The sequence below is a fragment of the Rattus norvegicus genome, chromosome X, assembly GCF_021556685.1.
Source record: "Rattus norvegicus strain SHRSP/BbbUtx chromosome X, alternate assembly SHRSP_T2T, whole genome shotgun sequence".
NCBI lineage: Eukaryota > Metazoa > Chordata > Mammalia > Rodentia > Muridae > Rattus > Rattus norvegicus.
Window position 1 is genome coordinate 125,021,593 of NC_141554.1, and position 20,522 is coordinate 125,042,114.

At 44.6% G+C, this 20,522-nt stretch overlaps 1 protein-coding gene and 1 non-coding gene across 2 annotated transcripts; both read right to left on the reverse strand.

Moving 5' to 3' along the window:
- Window positions 1-12,579: 12,579 nt before the first annotated feature.
- Window positions 12,580-15,586, reverse strand: Rpl39 (ribosomal protein L39). The gene is made up of 3 exons (NM_012875.4): window positions 15,513-15,586; window positions 14,502-14,605; window positions 12,580-12,777 (listed from the first exon to the last, which is right to left on the reverse strand). The coding sequence occupies exons 1-3, from the start codon at window positions 15,513-15,515 to the stop codon at window positions 12,729-12,731; spliced, it is 156 nt and encodes a 51-aa protein (NP_037007.1). The 5' UTR covers window positions 15,516-15,586; the 3' UTR covers window positions 12,580-12,728.
- Window positions 13,140-13,273, reverse strand: LOC120099449 (small nucleolar RNA SNORA69). The gene has a single exon (XR_015647253.1). It is a non-coding gene; the product is annotated as a small nucleolar RNA SNORA69 (small nucleolar RNA).
- Window positions 15,587-20,522: the final 4,936 nt, after the last annotated feature.

Sequence of the window (20,522 nt, forward strand, 5' to 3'; positions counted from 1 at the left end):
ATGAAACACCACAACCAAAAAGCAGGTTGGGGAGGAAAGGGTTCATTAGGCTCACACTTCCGTATCCCTGTTCATCACTGAGGGAAGTCAGGACAGGAACTCACACAGGACAGGAACCTGGAGGCAGGAACTGATGCAGAGACCACGGAGAAGTGCTGATTACTGGCTTGTTCTCCATGGCTTGCTCAGGCTGCTTTCTTACAGATCTCAGGAGCACCAGCCCAGGGATAGCCCCACGCACAATGGGCTGGGCCCTACCCCATCATTCACTAATTAAGAAAATGCCTTACAGCCAGGTCTTATGGAGGCATTTTCTCAATTAAGGTTTCCTCCTTTCGGATAACTGTAGTTGGTGTGTTGACATCCGAGTAGCCAGCACACAAGTTCTAGATTCAAGGCCCAGGTCTCCTGAAACAGGCTACTTTTGGTCCCTGTCTTTTGGGACACAAGGCAGTTGCCACCTGAACAGCAAAGTGTTCTGAGGTCAACCTGGGGGGGGGGGGGACAAGAAACTGAAGCCACAGAGAGGTCTAGTAGGATCAGAGGTCATGTAAAGAAACCAACAAACCAGGGGTTGGGGATTTAGCTCAGTGGTAGAGCGCTTGCCTAGGAAGCGCAAGGCCCTGGGTTCAGTCCCCAGCTCCGGAAAAAAAGAAAAAGGAAAAAAAAAAAAAAAAAGAAACCAACAAACCTAAAAGTTATGAAAATCCAGCCCACTGTATGTGTGCGAAGGGAACTATCACGGAAGTAAATCCTACAGGTTGGGTAGCCCCACTGACCCCAAACCAAAGCACACAGTCAAGGTCAATCTAAGTTCTTTGCCCGAAGAGAAAAAAAAGATGTCCAAAAAAAAAACTTTGTTCTAGGCTGCTGTAGTTTGGGGATAGCTTGTTGCACAGAAGTAGATAAATATAGCATATTTTCTTCCTGGACAAGTTCAAGGTAGCAGATAGATAGCAGGAGCAGACAATGTCTCTAGCAGCCTTTAAAATGTAAGCAAACGGCTATCTCTTCAAGCACAAAGAGTTTGTTGGTATAAAGCATTTCCAGTCTGAGAGTTCTAAATTAAATTAGAACTATACAGATATAAATATTACAAACATGCACGAAAGTCACTATGGAAGTTAAACTATGTAACTACATACTAGGGACATAATCTGTTTCAGAGTCTGCCAATCTACCACCCCACACTATAAAATGTAAAATATGTGAAGTTTAGCTGACTCAAATCTGTAATCCCAGCATAGAGGAAGGGAAATTGCTGAGTTCCAGGCCAGCCTGGACTACATATTGAGTTTCATCCAGTCTGTGCTGTGGAGGGAGGCTGGTCTGGTTAATGAACGGTAAGAGTGATGGTGATGGAGGTGAGGGGAGGAGGATGATGATGGTGTATCCGTTTCAGATGGTTCCCTTGGCCTCTGTATTCTCTATAATGGTACTTAAAATACCATAAATATTTATGAACTAATCTCCTCAAGCAGATCTGTGTTTTCCTTCTTTGTTTTTATTTTGCTTTTGGTTTTGTTTCTGAAACAAGGGCTCGTGTACACAGGCTGGCCTTGAACTAAATATGTAGTTAAGGATAAATTCCGGATCCTCTTGAATTCCTGATCCTCTCATCTCCATTGACCTGATGCTAGACTTATAGGCATATGCTGACACATACATTTCTATGTTTTTCAAGCTGCCAAATTAACTTAGTGGGACACAATGTACATTTTTTTCAATGAAATAGAAATATGATGTATTACATAAAATACGTATGATGTATTAAATGAAGATATAAGGAGAAGCTGGGGAATAGAGATAGCCCTTTAGTAAGAGCTCTTGATATTTAAACAAGAAGACCTGAGTTCAGATCCCAACACCCAACTTAAAAGGAAAAGCGTGGATATTCATACATGTACCTGTAACTCCACCACTGGGGAAGGTAAAGACAGGAGGGTAGCTGGGGTACCGGCCATCAGCCTAGCTTCAGGCTTCAGTGAGAGACTGTCTTAAGGGAATAAGACATACAGTGATAGAGTATGACACCCAACATGCTCCTGTGTGTACACGTACATCACATGCTCCATGCTCCTGCATGCACATGCATCACATACATACATACACATAAAAACAGTAAAAATTCCCTAAGAAAGTAATAAGGCTAGGTATGGTAGTGTGTGCCTCAATTCTAGCACTCAAGAAGCAGAGGCGGACAGATCTCTGTGAGTTCAAGGCCAGCCAGGGTACATAGTGAGACCATTCTCAAAAAAAAAAAAAAAAAGAAAGAAAAGAAAAGAAAAGAAAAGAAAAAGACAAACAAAACAAAACATTAAAGGGAAGAAGAAAATGAAGGAAAATAATATTGTTGAAAGAAACAGCTCAGAGGAATAAAAGACACAGTTTATTATGGAGTGAAGTTCAGTGGTTAGGGCTCAGGCTTTCCCAAGGATGTTATAATGCCCAAGGTAGAAGCAGTTTTAGAAACAGAAAAAAGAGATAAGTCAAGGCATTTTAAAAATACACTGGTGGAAACATGAGAGAAGCAGTTGCAGTAAGATGAGGGAAACCTCTGCTACAGACCTTGGATGCTATTTGATGGCAGAGTGCTTTGGGGATGGGGGAAGCCTGCTGTGTTAAGACATTCCAAAAGGTGTTTTCTCTTTTAGGTCTGACCCAGAGGTGGGAAAGGAAAGGCTGTTTAGACAGCTAAAGCTGCCCCAAGATAGAGTATAATTAGGTTCTGGACCTGCAACATTCCAACCTCTCCACACCACTGTAGCTCTAACCAATCACAGCTTCTATCTGGGGAAAGCCCATTCACACCAAGGGAAGAAATGGAAAAAGATAAAAGACAAAAAGACATTGCGGGAAGTCGTTTTAAAGATGGATGTATTCGTTGCTGGCCAGTGGTGGTGCGCAAACCAGTGCTCAGGAGACAGGCAGGCTCTGTGAGTTGGAGGCCAGCCTGATCTACGAAGTGAGTTCCAGGACAGCCAGGGTTACACGGAGAAACCCTGTCTCGAAAGAACAAACAAATGAAAAGTTTCATTTGTTTATTCAAAATTTTGTACAACTATCTCCTTCATGCCCTCTCCCCCCGCCCCCCGCCACTGAACCTAGTCTTCCTCGGAAGTCTCCTTCTTACTTTCACTACGTGTGTGTGTGTGTGTGTGTGTGTGTGTGTGTGTGTGCGTGCGTGCGTGCGTGCGTGCGTGTGTCCTACTGCATTTCATTACATTTGCTTAGCATGAGTGGATTATTTACTCAAGCTGGGCAATTTATCAGTAGCTAAACCGCTAAAGACTATGAGTCCTACTCATCCAGCACCTGTAAACTGCCTCAACGCCTCAGGAAGGGTGGGATCCTATGAACCTCCTCTACGCAGGATGGAATGTTGACAGGCCCCCTCTGGTATAGACTGTGCAGAGGCCTATTGCTGCTCTGGGTCTGATAGTTATGCCATGACCAGAAGGCAGCATTTCACAGCATTCCTTCCTCTCCCCAGACTCTTCTGATGTTCTCTCTTGCCTTTTCCCAGTTGCCGGCACCTCCTTAATAGATGGCCCATTTAGGACGGAGCACTCAGTCACTTTGGCCAGTCTCTGTATTATCTTTTACAGACAGTAGCCCCCCTGCCCAAGACTGAGAGCCTTGGATATGGACATACATCTAGCAAAGCAACAGTAGTAGGGTTCCCTGCTAGGGCCAATGGTTTCCCAGCTATGGGCTTTGGAACAATTTTACACTATTTGCCATTAATTCCCCCTGTGGAGCCAGCCTCGAGTTTATTCAAAACATGATTGGTTACCACTTCGTAGGAACTCCTAAAGACCAATTACTAACATTTATTGATTGGCCAATCACTGGTTTATTATTTTGAGTCAGGATCATATGTAGCCCAGGCTAGCCTCAACATGAACCTGAGGATGGCTTTGAACTCCTGATCCTTCTGCCTCCATCTCCTAAGGATTATAGGTGGACACAGCCATGCCCAATTTTTTTCCTTAGATCTTTATCTATTAAACACACACATATTAAACAGAACCTCACTGTATGTCTCTGGCTAGCCTGGAACTCACCGTGTAAATCAGACTGGCCTCAAAATCACAGAGATCTGCCTGTCTCTGCCTCCCAAATCCTGGGATTAAAGATGTGCACCACCATGCCCAGTTTATGCAGTGCTGAAAATGGAACCCACAACCTCGTGCATGCCAGGCAAGCACTTTACCAGCAGAGTTACATCCCCAGTCCCAATATTTTTACTTATAGAAGGTTATTACAACTGATCAAAAGAACTCAGGTTTAGCTAGGACTAGTGGCTACTGGGAATCCTAGCACTTGGAGGTGAAGGCAGGAAGACTAGGCGTTCAAGGCTAGCTACAGCTACCAGCCACACACACACACACACACACACACACACACACACACACACACACACACACCAGTTTGGAAAGGGAAGGAGGTAGAGAGAAAAAACAGGAGAGAGAAAGAGAGGTGGAGTGGGAAGCAGAGCCAGAGTGGTTGGTTTCATTGAAGGTGACACCTGAGAGCAGGAGCTACAGACAGTAGACAGTGTGGCTCAGTAGTAGAGTGCTTGTATACACAATGGTCCTAGACTCCATCCCCAACATCAAGAAGAGGAGGAGGAAGAAGAGGAAACTGGGATGTCATACCCACATCCATACTCTTCTACGATCCTGAGATTGCTTTACTCTTCCTCTGTGTATGTGTATGGTGGATGTGCACGTATGTTCACATGTATGTGTGCCTCAGAGGAGGCTAGAGGCCATGCCCTGTGTCTTTCTTAATTGTTCTCCCTTTTGTTTACTGAGGCAAGGCCTCTCACTTGAACACAAAGCTTACCAAACTGGGCTAGTCTAGCTAGCTAGGCTGTTCTGTGGAATCCCCTGGGGTTGTTTGTTTGTTTGTTTGTTTGTTTGTTTGTTTTGTTGTTTTTTCACCTCCCATGTGCTGAAATTAGAGGCCAGCCTCTACGCCCATCTGGCATTCATGTGGCTTCAGCGAGTGATTTACCCAGTCAGTCATCTCTCTACACCTGCCTATTTTATCTGTGCGCTGTGCTGAGGATTGAACCCCTGCTAACCCTGCAGCTCTGCCTTATATTTTAATATTAGGAATTGTAACCACAGCAAAAATTAATTATAGAAAATAAAACCTTTGTTTTTAGACAGGATCTCACTGTGCAGTCCTGGTTTGCCTGGGACTTACCCTGTAGATCTGGCTGACCTCAAAGTCACAGAGATCCATCTGCCTCTGCCCCCTGAGTCCTGGGACTGAAGGTGTGAGCCGTCATGTATCACAACAATACTAAATGTTTTCACACACACACACACACACGCACACACACGCGCACACACACACACTGTGTTGTTTAGACGCCATTAAATGCAAGTCTCCATATCACAACAATACTAAATGTTTACACACACACACACACACACACACACACACACACACACACACACACACACACCCCACTGTGTTTAGACTCCATTAAAATACAAGTCTCCAGAACTGGATCAGGGCAATGCAGAAAAGTGTTACAAAGGCTCCCTCTAGAGGTAGCAACTCCAGATGACAATTTGAGACTCATTCTGAGCCTCCGAACAGAGGTAACATTTAATCCGTGTTCATCCCTTTTTCATTTTTGGTTTACTGTTTTTTTCTGGCCAGCACATACGTCCCTTGTAGCAGATGCCCTAGCCCAAGCCTGCTCAGCTCAAGGCAGTCTATTTACAGCCAAGATCATACAGGCCTGGTCCTTCAGCAATAGCCGATTGGCTCTTCAACTAGAGATGAGGCCCAACTTGGGCCAATGGGGTTTCCTCCTCAAAATTTGGCCGTTGGGGTTTAGTGATGTCAGCGCATTTCTGCTTCTCACATGACCCAGAGCTAGAGAAGATTTCATGTTTGGTTTTGTGCTGGGAAAAGCAGAGGAAGTACATCTGCCAGGAGGAACAGTCAAGCAGTCATGCAGAAAGGACGAGGCCTAAAGAGAAAGGGCACTGGGCTTGATTTTTTTAAAAATCTGGTTGTGCTTCTTCTGGAAGTCTAGCTGAATCTTGCCCTTTGCTTCCATAAGACATCTTTTTCCTTAAAGGTTTATTTTTTTTCTTTTTTTCTTTTCGGAGCTGGGGACCGAACCCAGGGCCTTGCGCTTGCTAGGCAAGCGCTCTACCACTGAGCTAAATCCCCAACCCCGGTTTATTTTATATTTACTTATGTGCATGGGTCTGAGTGCTTGGGTTTACACATCACACATGCATGGGCACCCGCTGAAGCCAGAAGATAGTGTGAGATCCCCAAGAGCTGGAGTTACGGACAGTGAGCCACCTGAGTGGGTGCAGGGAACTGAACTTGGGTCCTCTGGAAGAGCAGTCCTCTAAACCCTGAGTCATCTCTTCAACCCCCTTTCAGAAGTTTCTGGCAGCGTATATTAATTACACATAATAATGGATATCATTTTGGGATTTTCATATGTGTGTATAATGTACTTTGGTCATACTTACCCTCATTATCCTCTGGTTCCTCTCTAGTTCATGCTGATCCTCCCTCTTCTACATGTTAGTTTTTATTATTATTATTATTATTATTATTATTATTATTATTTTATTGATGACCCAATGAGCTTAATTAGTGTTCCTTACAGGACCACTGGGCAGCTCGCCAGTGGCTACTCCACTGAAGAAAATCTCTCCTTCTCCCAGCAAACTCTATTGATCTTCAGGGAGTGGCTGAGCCTCATGAGCTCCACCCATTCTGTGATGGAATGTTGATAGGCCCAATCTTGTGCTGGTCTTTTTTTTTTTTTATAGTATAGAATAGGGTTTATTCAAGGCATGGGGAGAGGGAGTTAGGGGGGTAGTAGAGGCAGAGAAAAGCAGAGAGAAAGAGAAAAAGTAGAGAAGTAGAGGCCAGCCATGAGCACGTGGAGAGAGAAGGGGGAAGGGAATGTGGCGGGAGGGGGGGGGGGGGGATTGGGAAGGGGAGGGGATGGGGAGAGAACCAGAGCAGGAAGGCAAGAGCAGGAGCAAGAGAGCTCTTGTGCTGGTCTTATGTCAGCAGCAATCCCAGCCACTTCCAATTCGAGTACAAGGCGTGGTCATTCACGTCTTTAATTCCAGCACTCAGGACGCAAAGGCAGGAGAATCTCTGTGAGTTCAAGTCCAACCTGGTCTATATATCAAGCTCTAGGACAACAGGACCATATAGAAACCTTGTCTCAAAGCAAAACCATGTACGATGACCATGTCATGCTTCAAAGACATCTATATTGCACCTTTTCCTCGAGCTCCTCCAGTCCTTCCCTCCATGTATCTTTAATAAAATGAGTAAAGGTTTAAGAGGTTACGACATAAGGTCTCTCGATGTGAAGCCTTGGCTGGCCTGCAGCTTGCTCTGTAGATCAAGCTGGCTTTAAACTCAGATATGCCTACTTCTGCCTCCTGAGTACTGTAACTAAAGGTATGCCCCACCATGTCTGCTAAGCGACTGCATTCTACCTCTGAAAGTTACCTTCAATATGTGTTGGTGTAGATTTTTCTCGGCCTACTTCAATAAGGGTTAAACCTCCCCTCTAGCCCATCACCTGCCAGTGGTAGTAGGGAAAAAGGATATTGGGGTACAGGGGAAGTGGACCTCTTTAGAAATAGTTCTTTGGGGCAATTTCAATCTTCGTAGTTCTCAGTCCAATCCACTTGACAGACAACACACACGAATTAGCAAGGGCAGTTCAATCCAGAACTGTGAGGCTTGCGAACTAGGCTAGTCCTCAGAAGGCGAGAAACCACAGGAATCTCACAAGAAGTTATTTGGTGAGTTTCTCTTCTGAAATCACAGGTAAAGCTCAATAGCACAATTTAAGTTGAACCAATACCTGTGTGTCATCAGTGAAGACTAGTGAGGCGGAGCAAAGTGAACCAATGCTCAAACCCCCACTGTCTGTGGGGTCAGGGGTCAGGGGTCAGGAATTTATATTCCTTCTAAACATCATGCATCCTTTCATGTGTCTGCTATAGAGAAACATCTTTTCACCTGTGTGCCCAGGCAAAACATCATTCATCACAACTGACTTTCCAAAGAAACTAGAAGTGTCCACTTCAATTCCGTTCTTTAATTTTTTTTCAGACAGTTTCAGGTCCCCAGTGCTGGATGACCTTGAATTTCCGATCTTCTTGCCTTGTACTGGGATTGCAGGCATGTGCCACTACGCTCCATATTTGCTTTATGTAGCACAAGGGGTTGACCTCAGGGGTTTGTGCATGCTAAGAAAACATTCTCCAAACTGAGCCACATCCCCAGCCATTGGCATTTTTTAAATAAGGAGCTGGAGAGAAGACTCAGTTTAAGAACACTTTCAGGCCAGGCACAGTGACACATACCTCTAATACATATACTTGGGAGGCAGGGGCAGACATATTTCTATATGTTTAAGAACAGCCTGGTACATACTGTAAATTCCACTGCAGCTGTGTCTATGTAGAGTCCCTGCCTCAAAAAATAAAGTTTGTGGCTTCTCCAGAGGACCCAAATTTTTTGCATGGGATCTGACACTCTCTTCTGGCCTCTGTGGGCACTAGTGCTCTCTCTCTCTCTCTCTCTCTCTCTCTCTCTCTCTCTCTCTCTCTCTCTCACACACACACACACACACACACACACACACACACACACACTGTGGGCACTACCCCACTGTCATGCACATAACACATACATATAAAATATTTTTAAATTAAAAATAAATGACTGCTCATCATCAAAAATTAAATTCATTCCCTTGTAATAAAACACAATGACATCATGTCTATATAGCCTAGGAAAAATAAAAATGAAGATGGAGGGTCACATATAATGAAATATATACACTTGTTGAACAAAAGATATGCTCAATAATGTTCACAGCTATACTATTCATAAAGACTCCAACCAGGCACGGTGGTGTTGCATGTGATCCCACTGTGTGACAAACAGCAGTATGCAAGCCATTGTGTCTATCCGGCAGCACTCATAATCTGGTGGAAAAGGCGACATCAATGAATCAAACACACATGCAAGTTTACAATTAACAACTGTGATGTAAGCCCAGAGGCTAGTTGAAGAGGTAAGCCTAACTGGATTGGGAGGAGATGGGAACTTCATTCAGGGAGCCATTCACTCTCTGTGGACATATAAGGTAAGCTGCCACGTGACCAGTCTGGAGTTAACAGGTGAAGAGGAGGAGCATTCCTAGTTGAGGCAACAGCATCTGGTACTGTGAGGGGCAGACCCATGCGGCTGAATCCAACTTAGGAAACAGGGTATTGGAGGCACATCCTGCTTGTTTGAGTCATTTCAAGGAGTGAGCTTTCCCCTGAGAGCACTGTGAAAGTAGAGGCAGGGAATGGAGGGCTGGGAGTTGTGCCTGACATAGCTCATTCTGGCTGCCAAGGTAGTGCTATGGTACCAACCTTTCTCAGCCCAGGCATTGTTGGGATTTGGGGCAGGATAATTCTGTTGCGGACTAACCTGTGTAAGTCATAGCATTTTTAAAACTCATCTACTGTTAATGGCACCTCCCCTCTTAGTTACAACTAGAACTGTCTCTAGACAATGTCACCCCTCCTGGGCTAACTGCCAGGTGGTTGCCTTTGTTTGATTTGTTTTCTTGGTTGGTCACTTTATCTCCCTCAGTCCAAACACACAGAGCCATGCACAGCCTTGATTGACTGTGGTGCCCTTGGAGATCACACTTGGGGCTGGCTCTCTGCTCACTTACTAAAGCTTTGTGTAGCTAGGGGTTTGATGTATTTTTAGAGACCCACTCCTGCAGAGAATTTCATTGGAGTATAAATAATACTCCACCCAGTATCTCCAAAATTTACAAAATGTATTCCCTATTCAATAGGGATCTTACTTTAAACCCTACTAACAGCTACCTAGCATGATCCAAGCACCTAAAGAGTTGGTAATTATAAACTGGACATGGTGACACACACCTGTATTCCCGTATTGCCCCTGAAGGTGAAGGCAGGAAGATCAGGAGTTCAAGGCTGTTTTTAGCTATATACAATGAGTTCTAGGGCACCCTGGGAAACATGAAACTGCCTCATTAAAACAATTGCCGTTAGCAAGAATAAACTTTTGTTCTCCTCTGTAAAACAGGAGAGTTATCTGTTAGAATTGGCCTTGTGTAGGGACTGGAGAGATGGCTCAGCAGTTAAGACTGCATTCTGCTCTTGCAGAGCACTGGCCAATAGCCCACAAAACACCCGTAACCCCAGCAACAGGGGCCCTAACATCTTCTGCTACTCCTGGGCATCTGCACTTATGTATGCACATATCCACTCAGACACATGCATACACATAACTAAAAATAAATTTAGGGGCTGCAGGGACTCAGTGGTTAAGAGTTCCTGGTGCTCTTACAGACAATCGATCTGGGTTGAGTTCCCAGAACCCACCCCAGGCAGCTCACACCCACTTTTCACTCCAGTTCCATGGCACCTGGTGCTCCCTTTGGGCCTGAGTGCACTTGGCCACTGCACGGAGCACACATATGTACATGCATATACACACATATATGAAAGAACCATTTAAAAATTAAGAATTGGTCCTTTGTATATTTGTAAACATTATAACTTTATTCTGTAGCCCAGGCCAGCCTTGAACTCCTGACTATCCTTCTTTCCCCTCCCAAGTGCACCACCAGTCCTGCATTATGCAGTGCTGTCAAGGAGCATATCTTACTTTGAAGCTCAGAATGTGGATCTCCCTTTATAGTCCCGGCTGGCCTTGAGCTGCTGGCAATTCTAACTCAGCCTCTCTGAGTTAGGGTTGCAGGTGTGAAGCATCACACCCAGGGGATCCCCCTACAGTAAATTGCAACCATTTCAGAGATGGACCTGGAATCCAGCCCTGTCCTGACTTCAGCACCTAAGGGTTTTTCTCATGCCATCCTGCCTCCTTTGTTCAGCAACTCGAGTTAGAACCCTGGAATGGGAAGGGGTAGCATCTTCTGATTTCTTGAGTTGGCTCTGATCATAGCCTCCTTCTCCCTACTATCCTTGGGTGGCTATATCTTATTCCTACCCACTCAAGGTCCCAAGAGAAAGTTGATAATACTTTTAGTGTCATCTTGGCCTCCTCACTTAACCTCTCAGGTCCAGATGCCCGCCCAATCTCCTGTTTAAACTCACAGATCCTTAAGATGCCCCTGCCCCTGGAATGCTGGGATAAAAGGAGTGTGCATCACACACCTGGCTATAAATGTTTATTATCTCTAAATTATCTGGGTATGTGCATAAGTTGCAGGTACTTGAGAGGCTGGAGGCATATGGGTACTAGGAACCAATCGAACTCTGGTTAAGCACTGAACCATCACTCCAGGACTAAAATGAAAATAGGCCAGAATGTTTAAAAATTTGTCATGCTAATCCATTCCGGTCTGCTTTGGACTTGATAGTGACAGCGCTGGTGATTATGTATCCACATGGCTGGCCCTATGTCTTTATCTACAAAGCAATACTGGTAAAAAATCAAGCTACAGGCCGGAAAGATAGCTCAGCGGTTAAGAGTACTGGTTGCTATTCCAGAGGTTCTTCGTTCGATTCCCAGTAACCACATGGTGGCTCATAGCCACCTGTAATGGGGTCTGAGGCCCTCTTCTGGTGTGTCTGAAGAGGGTGACAGTGTACTTACATACATGAATTAAATATTAAAAAAAAAAGTTAAGCTAGCTCAGAGGTAAAGGAGCCAATTGTCCTAAATTGAATCCCTGGTTATCTACTCGCTCCTGCAAGTTGTTTCAACCTCCATACTTACCTTCAAATAAATGTAAATTTAAATTTCCTTAATTATGCAGAAACCTGGGCTCAGCCAAGACAAACATGCCTTTAAACTGCTGCACTTGGGGGCAGCAGTTCGATCTCTGGAAGCTCCTGACTCAAAAAACAAACAAACAAAAAAAACAAGAACCAAGGCCCAGTGGGTGTGGCAGTACACACCTGTAATCCTCAAACCTAGGATCCAGGCCAGCCTGAGTTAATATCAGGACACTTTACATCTTAGTTCCCATGATTCCAGCTATCAAGCATTAAAGTCAGCCCATCAGGGTGTGGAAGACATAGCTGAGCAGTTGAGTACTATTCTTGCAGAGGACCTGGTTTCAACTCCCTGCACCCAGCGTCTACATTCATATTAACCCCCAGATTGAGAACCGCTGCTAGAGGACTAGGGAAGCAGTTCAGAGCGTTGGCTTACAAGAGCCTTGGGGCTCAATCTAAACACACAAACCACCATGCAAATGTGGAGGGGGGCGGTCATGGAGATAGCTGTTGGTAAAGCTCTGCCATAAGGAGAACAACTCCAGTTGACCTAACGTCTACCAACAATGGCTTATACATGTGGATACAATCTTAAGGTTTAAAACAAAACAAAATCTTTTTTAAACTATGACCCAAAGCCAGGACTTCTTCAAGAACACCAAGTACTTTTAATTGTTGAGCAATCTCTAGCTGCCAGGAAACAATACTTTACCCACCGAAGAAGCCTTATTAGGTCTTATAGGGGAAATTCAGTACTTTATAAACCAGAACATCAGTTTGAAAGGTTCTAAATTTTATTACTGGACAAATTAGTTCAGACACAAGTAAATCTCTAGGTTAAAAATGTTGAAATCCATCTGGTCGGACTGATCGATGACGGTGATTCAGTAGAAATCCTCAGTCTGGCCGTAGTGTGACTCCTTATAGACCCAGCTTCGTTCTCCTCCAGTGTCTTCTCTTAGAGTTGTACCTGTACAAAGAGAAGCCATCAGTTACAAGGTGGTTTGGTCACAATATATCTGCTCCTAAAGCACACTCAAGTCTTCCAGAGAACAGGATAATGGCTGCTTCTTAAATTCTAGCCAGCCAAAGTACACAGTAAGACTATCTCCAAAATAAGTAATTGTTACACGTGTCATCCATTTCAGATGTATGAGCTGGGACCACCTAGCTTAAAACAAAAACAACACCACCATGGCCTGGAAATTACATACAAGTGGTGCCAAACTAGGACTCACATTAGGTGCCCCCTAGAATTCACATTAACATAGGAGACAGATCCTACCTTAATTCCAAAACTCCAAATTGCAGAGCTAAGCCAACCAGTCTCTGAACTGTCCCCATGCAAGTGTCATGATTTTTACTCCAATAAATGCAAAAATCAGAAACATCAACATGGCTTTTCTTTCAGCAGGATTAATGGCAGTACTCCCACAAAATGAAGCACTGTAATTGCTACCTGCTCTTAAGTTTTCAGAGAATGGAAGAGTAAGGGGGGGGGGCTAGTCCAGTGACAGCACTTGTTCAGCAGGCAGGAGGCAATTCTGTGGGTTGGGGGATTATATCCCCTAACAAAATACCACCCCATCTCTAGGATATTATGTCCTATATATTAGGAACACAAAGATATGTGTAAAAGTTTCATATTACAAAAAATAGGTGATATATTTATTTTTTCCAAATATCAACTATCAGTCCCCACTGTGGCTAGATATGGTCCTAGTGAAAGTTGATGTAATTATAAAAGGTGGCACCCACCTCACACCTTGGCACTTGGCAGGCGTGAGCAGATTAGCCAGTCTGAGCTCACAAGACTTTCAAAAAGCAAAGGATAACATCCTATCAAGCACATAAAATCCACTGCTTAGCTCAATGCTTTCCTTAGCATTCCATGGGGGTGAGACCAAAGTTTGACAGTCTTGTCCTGACTGCAATTAAAAGACTGAATAAAAGGACAGCACCTACCATACCAGGAGACAGAAGATGGCAATTAACTCGAATGTAAGGCCAGAGTGGGTTGTTGATCATCAAGCTTAAGTGGCTAAATTAAGAACAAGATTCTGGGGGCTGGGGATTTAGCTCAGTGGTAGAGCGCTTACCTAGGAAGCGCAAGGCCCTGGGTTCGGCCCCCAGCTCCGAAAAAAAGAACCAAAAAAAAAAAAAAAAAAAAACCAAGATTCTGCCCCAGTAGATACACACCCAGATTTTTACTAATCCCTAAACTGGGCAGTGCTCAAATTTAATCCCAGCACTTTGGGAAGAGAACCAATTCCCACCAACTATCCTCTGACCACATATGGGCAGGCATCCCCACACAAATACTCTTCCCTCTAAGCCTCAAAGGCTTCAGACAGAAAGAACTCAGTAAGGCACTTCCTATGTCTGAAGGAGGCCTTGGGTTCGATCCCAATCCTCTCAAAGGTCCAGCTGGTCCTGAGTTCTGATGCCGATTCAACTCTGGTTGTAGTTAAAAAATAAATAAAATAAAATCTCCCGCCAGGATAGTCGAATCTCCTTAAGCCTTCCTAGGGAATTACCAAGTGAGAAAGCTCTGCCTCAAAGCCTAGCTGTGGCCACATAGAACTCAATGAAACACACAGGGGAAAACCAAAGGAGCGCCACAGCGTAGTAAACAGAGGCTCTGTCTTGAATGGCATGTGCTTTGCAACTGTGTATCTACAACGTTAGTCTTACCTGATTTTGTTACCAGTTTTCATCCGAATCCATTGAGGAATAGGACGATTTTGCTTTTGTTTCTTTGCCAGGAATCGCTTGATTCTGAAAGTCTTGTGAGAAGACTACGAGGAGATGCACCAGTTTAGTGACATCAGAGCCCTACTTTTGATTCAGTCACAAATTCCCACAAACATCAGGCCTGCAGAGCACACACCCAGGAAAATCTCCCAACCCCGAACCCCGAAGTCCTTTTACAAACTGGTTGCTTCTGTGCTCCAGGTCACCAAACAAGGAAGAGCTAGAGTAGGAGAGCAAAGTGACTTACTAGCTTTAGTTTTAAGTCAATGACTCTAGGTGCTGTTCTTTGGAAAACAGTCACATCTACCTTCAAGTGTCATTGCTGAGGAGCCCTTGACACTCAGTAGCAAATACCACTAGATTAAAAAAAAAAAGGCAGCGAAAGGAAAAGTACACTCGTCCTCCTAGACCAGCTGTAGATTTTACTTAACAAATTCTGATACTAATGCTACTTTGTACCTAGAGACCAATAAGCCTAATCTGTCAGTAGGCAGTGAATGATGCGCTGTTAACAGACGCTTCCAAACAGTGATGCCTTAACTTATGAAGAAAGGGATCTCAAAGTTCTTTTAACCCTGTGGACATCTCCCTGTGCAAGTAAGTTTCATGCTCTTTGTGCATGCCAAGGGAAGACTAAGGACAATCTAAGAGTGGCCCCAAGCCTCCCTTTTTGCCCCAAATCATGCAGATCACCGTCACCGAGGCTATGTGAAACAAGGATACTTTTCACCCCTTGCCAGGTTTCAGGAGGAGCAGCCCGACCCTGCTGGGGTAAATGGGTTAATTTCATGCCGCACCCGCGATCTATTAGGTGGCCTAACTCCCAAAACAAAACACTAAAACCCTGAAAATGCACCCAGCGCTTAATGCTGCGCACGTCCACCACAAAGGCACAGCGGTGTCCGGCCTCAGGAGAGCCGCCTAGGAACGGATGGCGGCCGATAGTCTTACCATGGCGAGGATCTGAATCAGGCGCAGAGCGCACGATGGCGGAGGAAAGGAGAAGAGAAAGGACAGGCCGGAAGAACGCGATTAGAAGACGCTGCTAGAGGCGGAGCTTAGGTAGATGACTCGCTGCGTCTTCCCTAGCCCCGCCCCTTCGCTACCAAGGGGCCGTGGGAACCCACACAGATTTATAGGGAATGTAATTTCGAATTCTCCGCTTCCACGCATGTTCCTCCTAGTGAGCATCAGAGTCTTGGGGGACACAGTCTTTGTGGCCGTGGTAGGTGACCTTTCAGAAGTAACCAAGTAAATAAAAGCAAAACCGGGGAAGCGGAGTAGGCAGTACCAACTCTGAGGGCGGGATAAGGGCTTTGTCACTTCCTACAGCTGCAACTTCCGTCCGGTCTTTGAGAGGGGCGGGGCTTAGGGCTGGGAATGCACACCCAGGGCGGGTGGAAGGGAGGGAAGACAGCTGCAGACATTGTTTAATGGCTAACTGCACGATTATAGAGAACCCAAGTTCTTTTCACAGCACCTGAGCCAGGCAACTCACAACCGTACAGCGCTAGGGGATAACATGTCTCTGGCTCCCAGGGGCACCTACAACTCATGATTTACAGGTGCACATCCCTACGTAGACACACGGACACATAATCAAAAGTACCTAAAATATTTCATTAAAAAGGGGGTGGGGTGGGGCTGGAGAGATGGCTCAGTGGCTATGAGCACTGACTGCTGTTTCAGAGATCCTGAGTTCAATTTCCAGCAACCACATGGTGGCTCACAACCATCTGTAATGGGATCTGATGCCCTCTTCTGGTGTGTCTGAAGACAGCTACAGCGTACTCTCATAAATAAGTAAATAAGAAAAAAAAAAAAGACGCCAGGCGGTGATGGTGTACGCCTTTAATCCCAGCACTTGGGAGGAAGGCAATGCTATAGAGAAACCCTGTCATAAAAAAAAGACAAAACAAACAAACAAAAACGAACCGAGCAAACAAAAATGGATGAGATGCCACTTATCCTCTTGTCTGAATTGTCTCCATTCTGTCTTTAATTCCAAAGAAATCAAAGCTGGGAGTGTACTCCATAATAAAGTATTTGCTTAGCACCAGTGAGGGTTGTATATGTGTATGTGTGTGTTGCTAGGGATGGAACCATGATTGTATACATGTTAGGAAAAGCACTCTACCATTGAGACACACCCAGCTCCTATGAGTTTATTCTTTTTGACTTACAATATAGTTCTGATGGGCTTCAAACTCACCATATAGTCCACGTTGGCCTTAAACTTACAGTTTTCCTCCTGCATCAGCCTCTTGAGTACCAAGCATTCTAGATAATATCCCACCATGCCTGGCTCCCATTGGTTTATTATAAATAATATGAAGTTATGATTTAGGGCAGCAAAGGTAGGACATGGTGTACATATCTGTAATCCTAGTATGCAGAAGGCAGATGTATGTGAGTGAGGCTAGCCTGGTCTACAAAGTAAGTTCCAAGACTGCCAGAGTTACACAGAGAGATCCTGTCTCAAGAAATATAAAAAAAAAAGGTGTTAGAGGGGGACAGCAAGGGAACAAACTGAGGTTTACAAGGGAGAGGGAGTGAGATGGCTCAGTGACTAAACCTAACACTTAGAAACCAATTCCCAAAAGTTGTCCTCCGACCTCCACACATTATGTCATGGGAATGCAGCTCCATTAAATAAATATAATAAAAAATAAAATTAGGGCTGGAGAAATGGTTCAGAGGTTAAAAATTGGTACTATTTGGGAGAGGGTGGGGGTTGATACAGGGCCTCTCTATATATTTCTGATGTCCTAGAACTCAGGCTGGCCTTGAACTCACAGAAATCTACCTACTTCTGCCTCCTGAGTGTTGGAATTAAAGGTGTTTGTCTAGCCTAAACTGGTCCCCAAGTTCCACTCCCAACATCCACAATGAGTGGCTCATTGCCACTTTTAACTCCAGCTCCAGAGGACTGAGCACCTCTCTCTGGCCTCCACAGTCACACACAGATACAAAGTTAAAAGAAAGAAAAGGCAGCTTTGTCTAAAAGGTATCACTTCTCCACAGATTAAACAACTGCTTAAGCAGGAGGGAGGGCCCTCGTACGGTTTCCTTCAGTAAATCCAGTTTAGGGATTTTCTCTTTTTTTAAGATTTATTCATTTATTATATATAAGTACACTGTAGCTGTCTTCAGATACACCAGAAGATGGCATCGGATCTCTTAACAGATGGTTGTGAGCCACCATGTGGTTGCTGGGAATTGAACTCAGGACCTCTGGAAGAGCAGTCGGTGCTCTTAACTGCTGAACCATCTCTCCAGCCCTAGGGATTTTCTTCAGCACCGCTGGGCAGCTTCCAGGCAGGAGACTCCCAAACCAAGTTGTCTTCTCACGGCCCTTCTCAGAGCTGCATCTCAGGTTCTGACTAATTCCACTGGTAGTTCTGGTGGCCACTAACATATCCTAAGGACAAGGACTTGTCTTTTCTTCATCCTTGTCCCCAGGGACTGACACATATACAGTGAATAGTAAATGCTTGCTAATTGAATGAAGGAATGGAAGAAATCTGAAGGCGGGGAAATGAGCTTGACTCAGAGCTGGGCAGAATAGGCAAGCACCAGAAGAAGGTGCTGACAGGAAAACTGCCGAATTTACTCAGCTGCTAACAGGCCAGAAGGGAGGAAGACAGTGCTAGCTTGTTACTGATGGTTCTGGATGTAGCCTTTTTCCTAAGACCAGCTCACCTGACCTCTACCTTGGCTTCTATTTTGGCTGCCTTTGCAAGAATCCTACACTTATTTCCTCAGGTATCTCTTCTCTTGAATGTCCTCTAAATATACTTTAGTATTTCTTATATATGAAATAGTCATTTTTCAAGACTACTTGCCTTTTATTTCAAGGCCAGACTTCTATAAAGTTATAAATGCTAACTGAATCTATTCTAAACCTAATGACTTCCTGCAATCCCAAGTCATTAATGGTCTAGAAGTCAGCACATCTGTGAGTCTCTTCAAGTATCATAATTAAGTTTTCTCTAGCATCCAACCCTCTGTCTCTTCCAAGTGCTGTGATTCTAGGTTTGTGTCACCATACCCAGGGCCATTACTTCTTGAAACATTCTTTTAGATTAAGTAGCACCAGAATGTTTGGTTTTACTTCTACTCTATGGCTATCCCCCCACTCTGGGGTGTGTGTGTGTGTGTGTGTGTGTGTGTGTGTGTGTGTGTTGGTCTAGAAATGTTAGGATACACTCAGGCTGAGCTCTAGCTCTATTTCTGTCCCTACCTTATTCTTTTTGGCTGTAGCTCAATGACCATCTAAAACTAGAGAGTTTCTAAATTTCAAATGCCTTCTGATCTATTTGCCCCATCTCTACTTCCCACGACGTGCCATTCACTCTGGACTATGACATGGGTTCCCTCTAAGCCCTGCCAAATCCACTGACAATTTCATGCTTCTGTTCCTTCACCTCTCTCGGGTCAGGGACACACTGAGCCATTCTCCGGAAACTTTCCCTTACTTGGAAGTACTTTCTCAGTTTCTCATGAGTCTCTTCCAATCGTTTTTAGTAGCTCTTCTACCTGCTTTGAGGAACTGACTTCTAAAAGCTGAGGAAGGTGGCGCAGGGGCTGGAGAGATAGACTCGTGCTTTGGAGCACCTGTTGCTCCTGGAGAGATCCCATGTCAATTCCCAGTACCTATAGGGCAGTTTACAACTGCCTGTGATTCCAGTTTCAGAAGATGTGACTCCTGCTGGCACGAGGCACTCATGTGTAAGCACATGCAGACAAATGCTCAGGTACATGAAATGAATAAAATGAATTTGAAAAGATACATTGCATACATGTATGAAATTACCAAAGAATAAAAATATTTTTAATAAAGCTAAAGAAATATAAAGCCATAAGTTAACCTATTAGTAATGGGCAACTGATGCCTACTAGTTGGGGCTGGCAGGAAGAAAGTCAGGCAGAAGCTCAAGAGTGCTGTGCAGACTCATTGATAAGTGGCTATTACCCCAAATGCTTGAATTACCCCAGATGCATAGAACACATGAAACTCAAGACGGATGATCAAAATGTGAATGCTTCACTCCTTCTTTAAAAGGGGAACAAGAATACCCTTGGCAGGGAAGGGAGAGGCAAAGATTAAAACAGACACAGAAGGAACACCCATTCAGAGCCTGCCCCACATGTGGCCCATACATATACAGCCATCCAATTAGACAAGATGGATGAAGCAAAGAAGTGCAGGCCGACAGGAGCCGGATGTAGATCTCTCCTGAGAGACACAGCCAGAATACAGCAAATACAGAGGCGAATGCCAGCAGCAAACCACTGAACTGAGAACGGGACCCCCGTTGAAGGAATCAGAGAAAGAACTGGAAGAGCTTGAAGGGGCTCGAGACCCCATACGTACAACAATGCCAAGCAACCAGAGCTTCCAGGGACTAAGCCACTACCTAAAGACTATACATGGACTGACCCTGGACTCTGACCTCATAGGTAGCAATGAATAGCCTAGTAAGAGCACCAGTGGAAGGGGAAGCCCTGGGTCCTGCTAAGACTGAACCCCCAGTGAACTAGACTGTTGGGGGGAGGGCGGCAATGGGGGGAGGGTAGGGAGGGGAACACATATAAGGAAGTGGAGGGGGGAGGGGGATGTTTGCCCGGAAACCGGGAAAGGGAATAACATTCGAAATGTAAATAAGAAATACTCAAGTTAATAAAAAAAAAAGAGTGCTGTGCAGATATGTTGTTGTTTGGGACAGGGTCTCGATTTGTAGCTCAGAGTAGCCGTGAACTTAAAGCACTATACCCATCTTCATTTTGGTTCTTATGCTAAAAGAATAATGAACCATGATCTGACGCTCTAGTTGGTCAAAGCCTCTCCTTACCTACTAAAGGCAGAAATGAATATCATTTATCCCCTTTCAAAATTCCCAAGAACTTAAATCAGAATCAAATGTTTAACTTCTTAAAACCAACAGCTATTTAATAAAG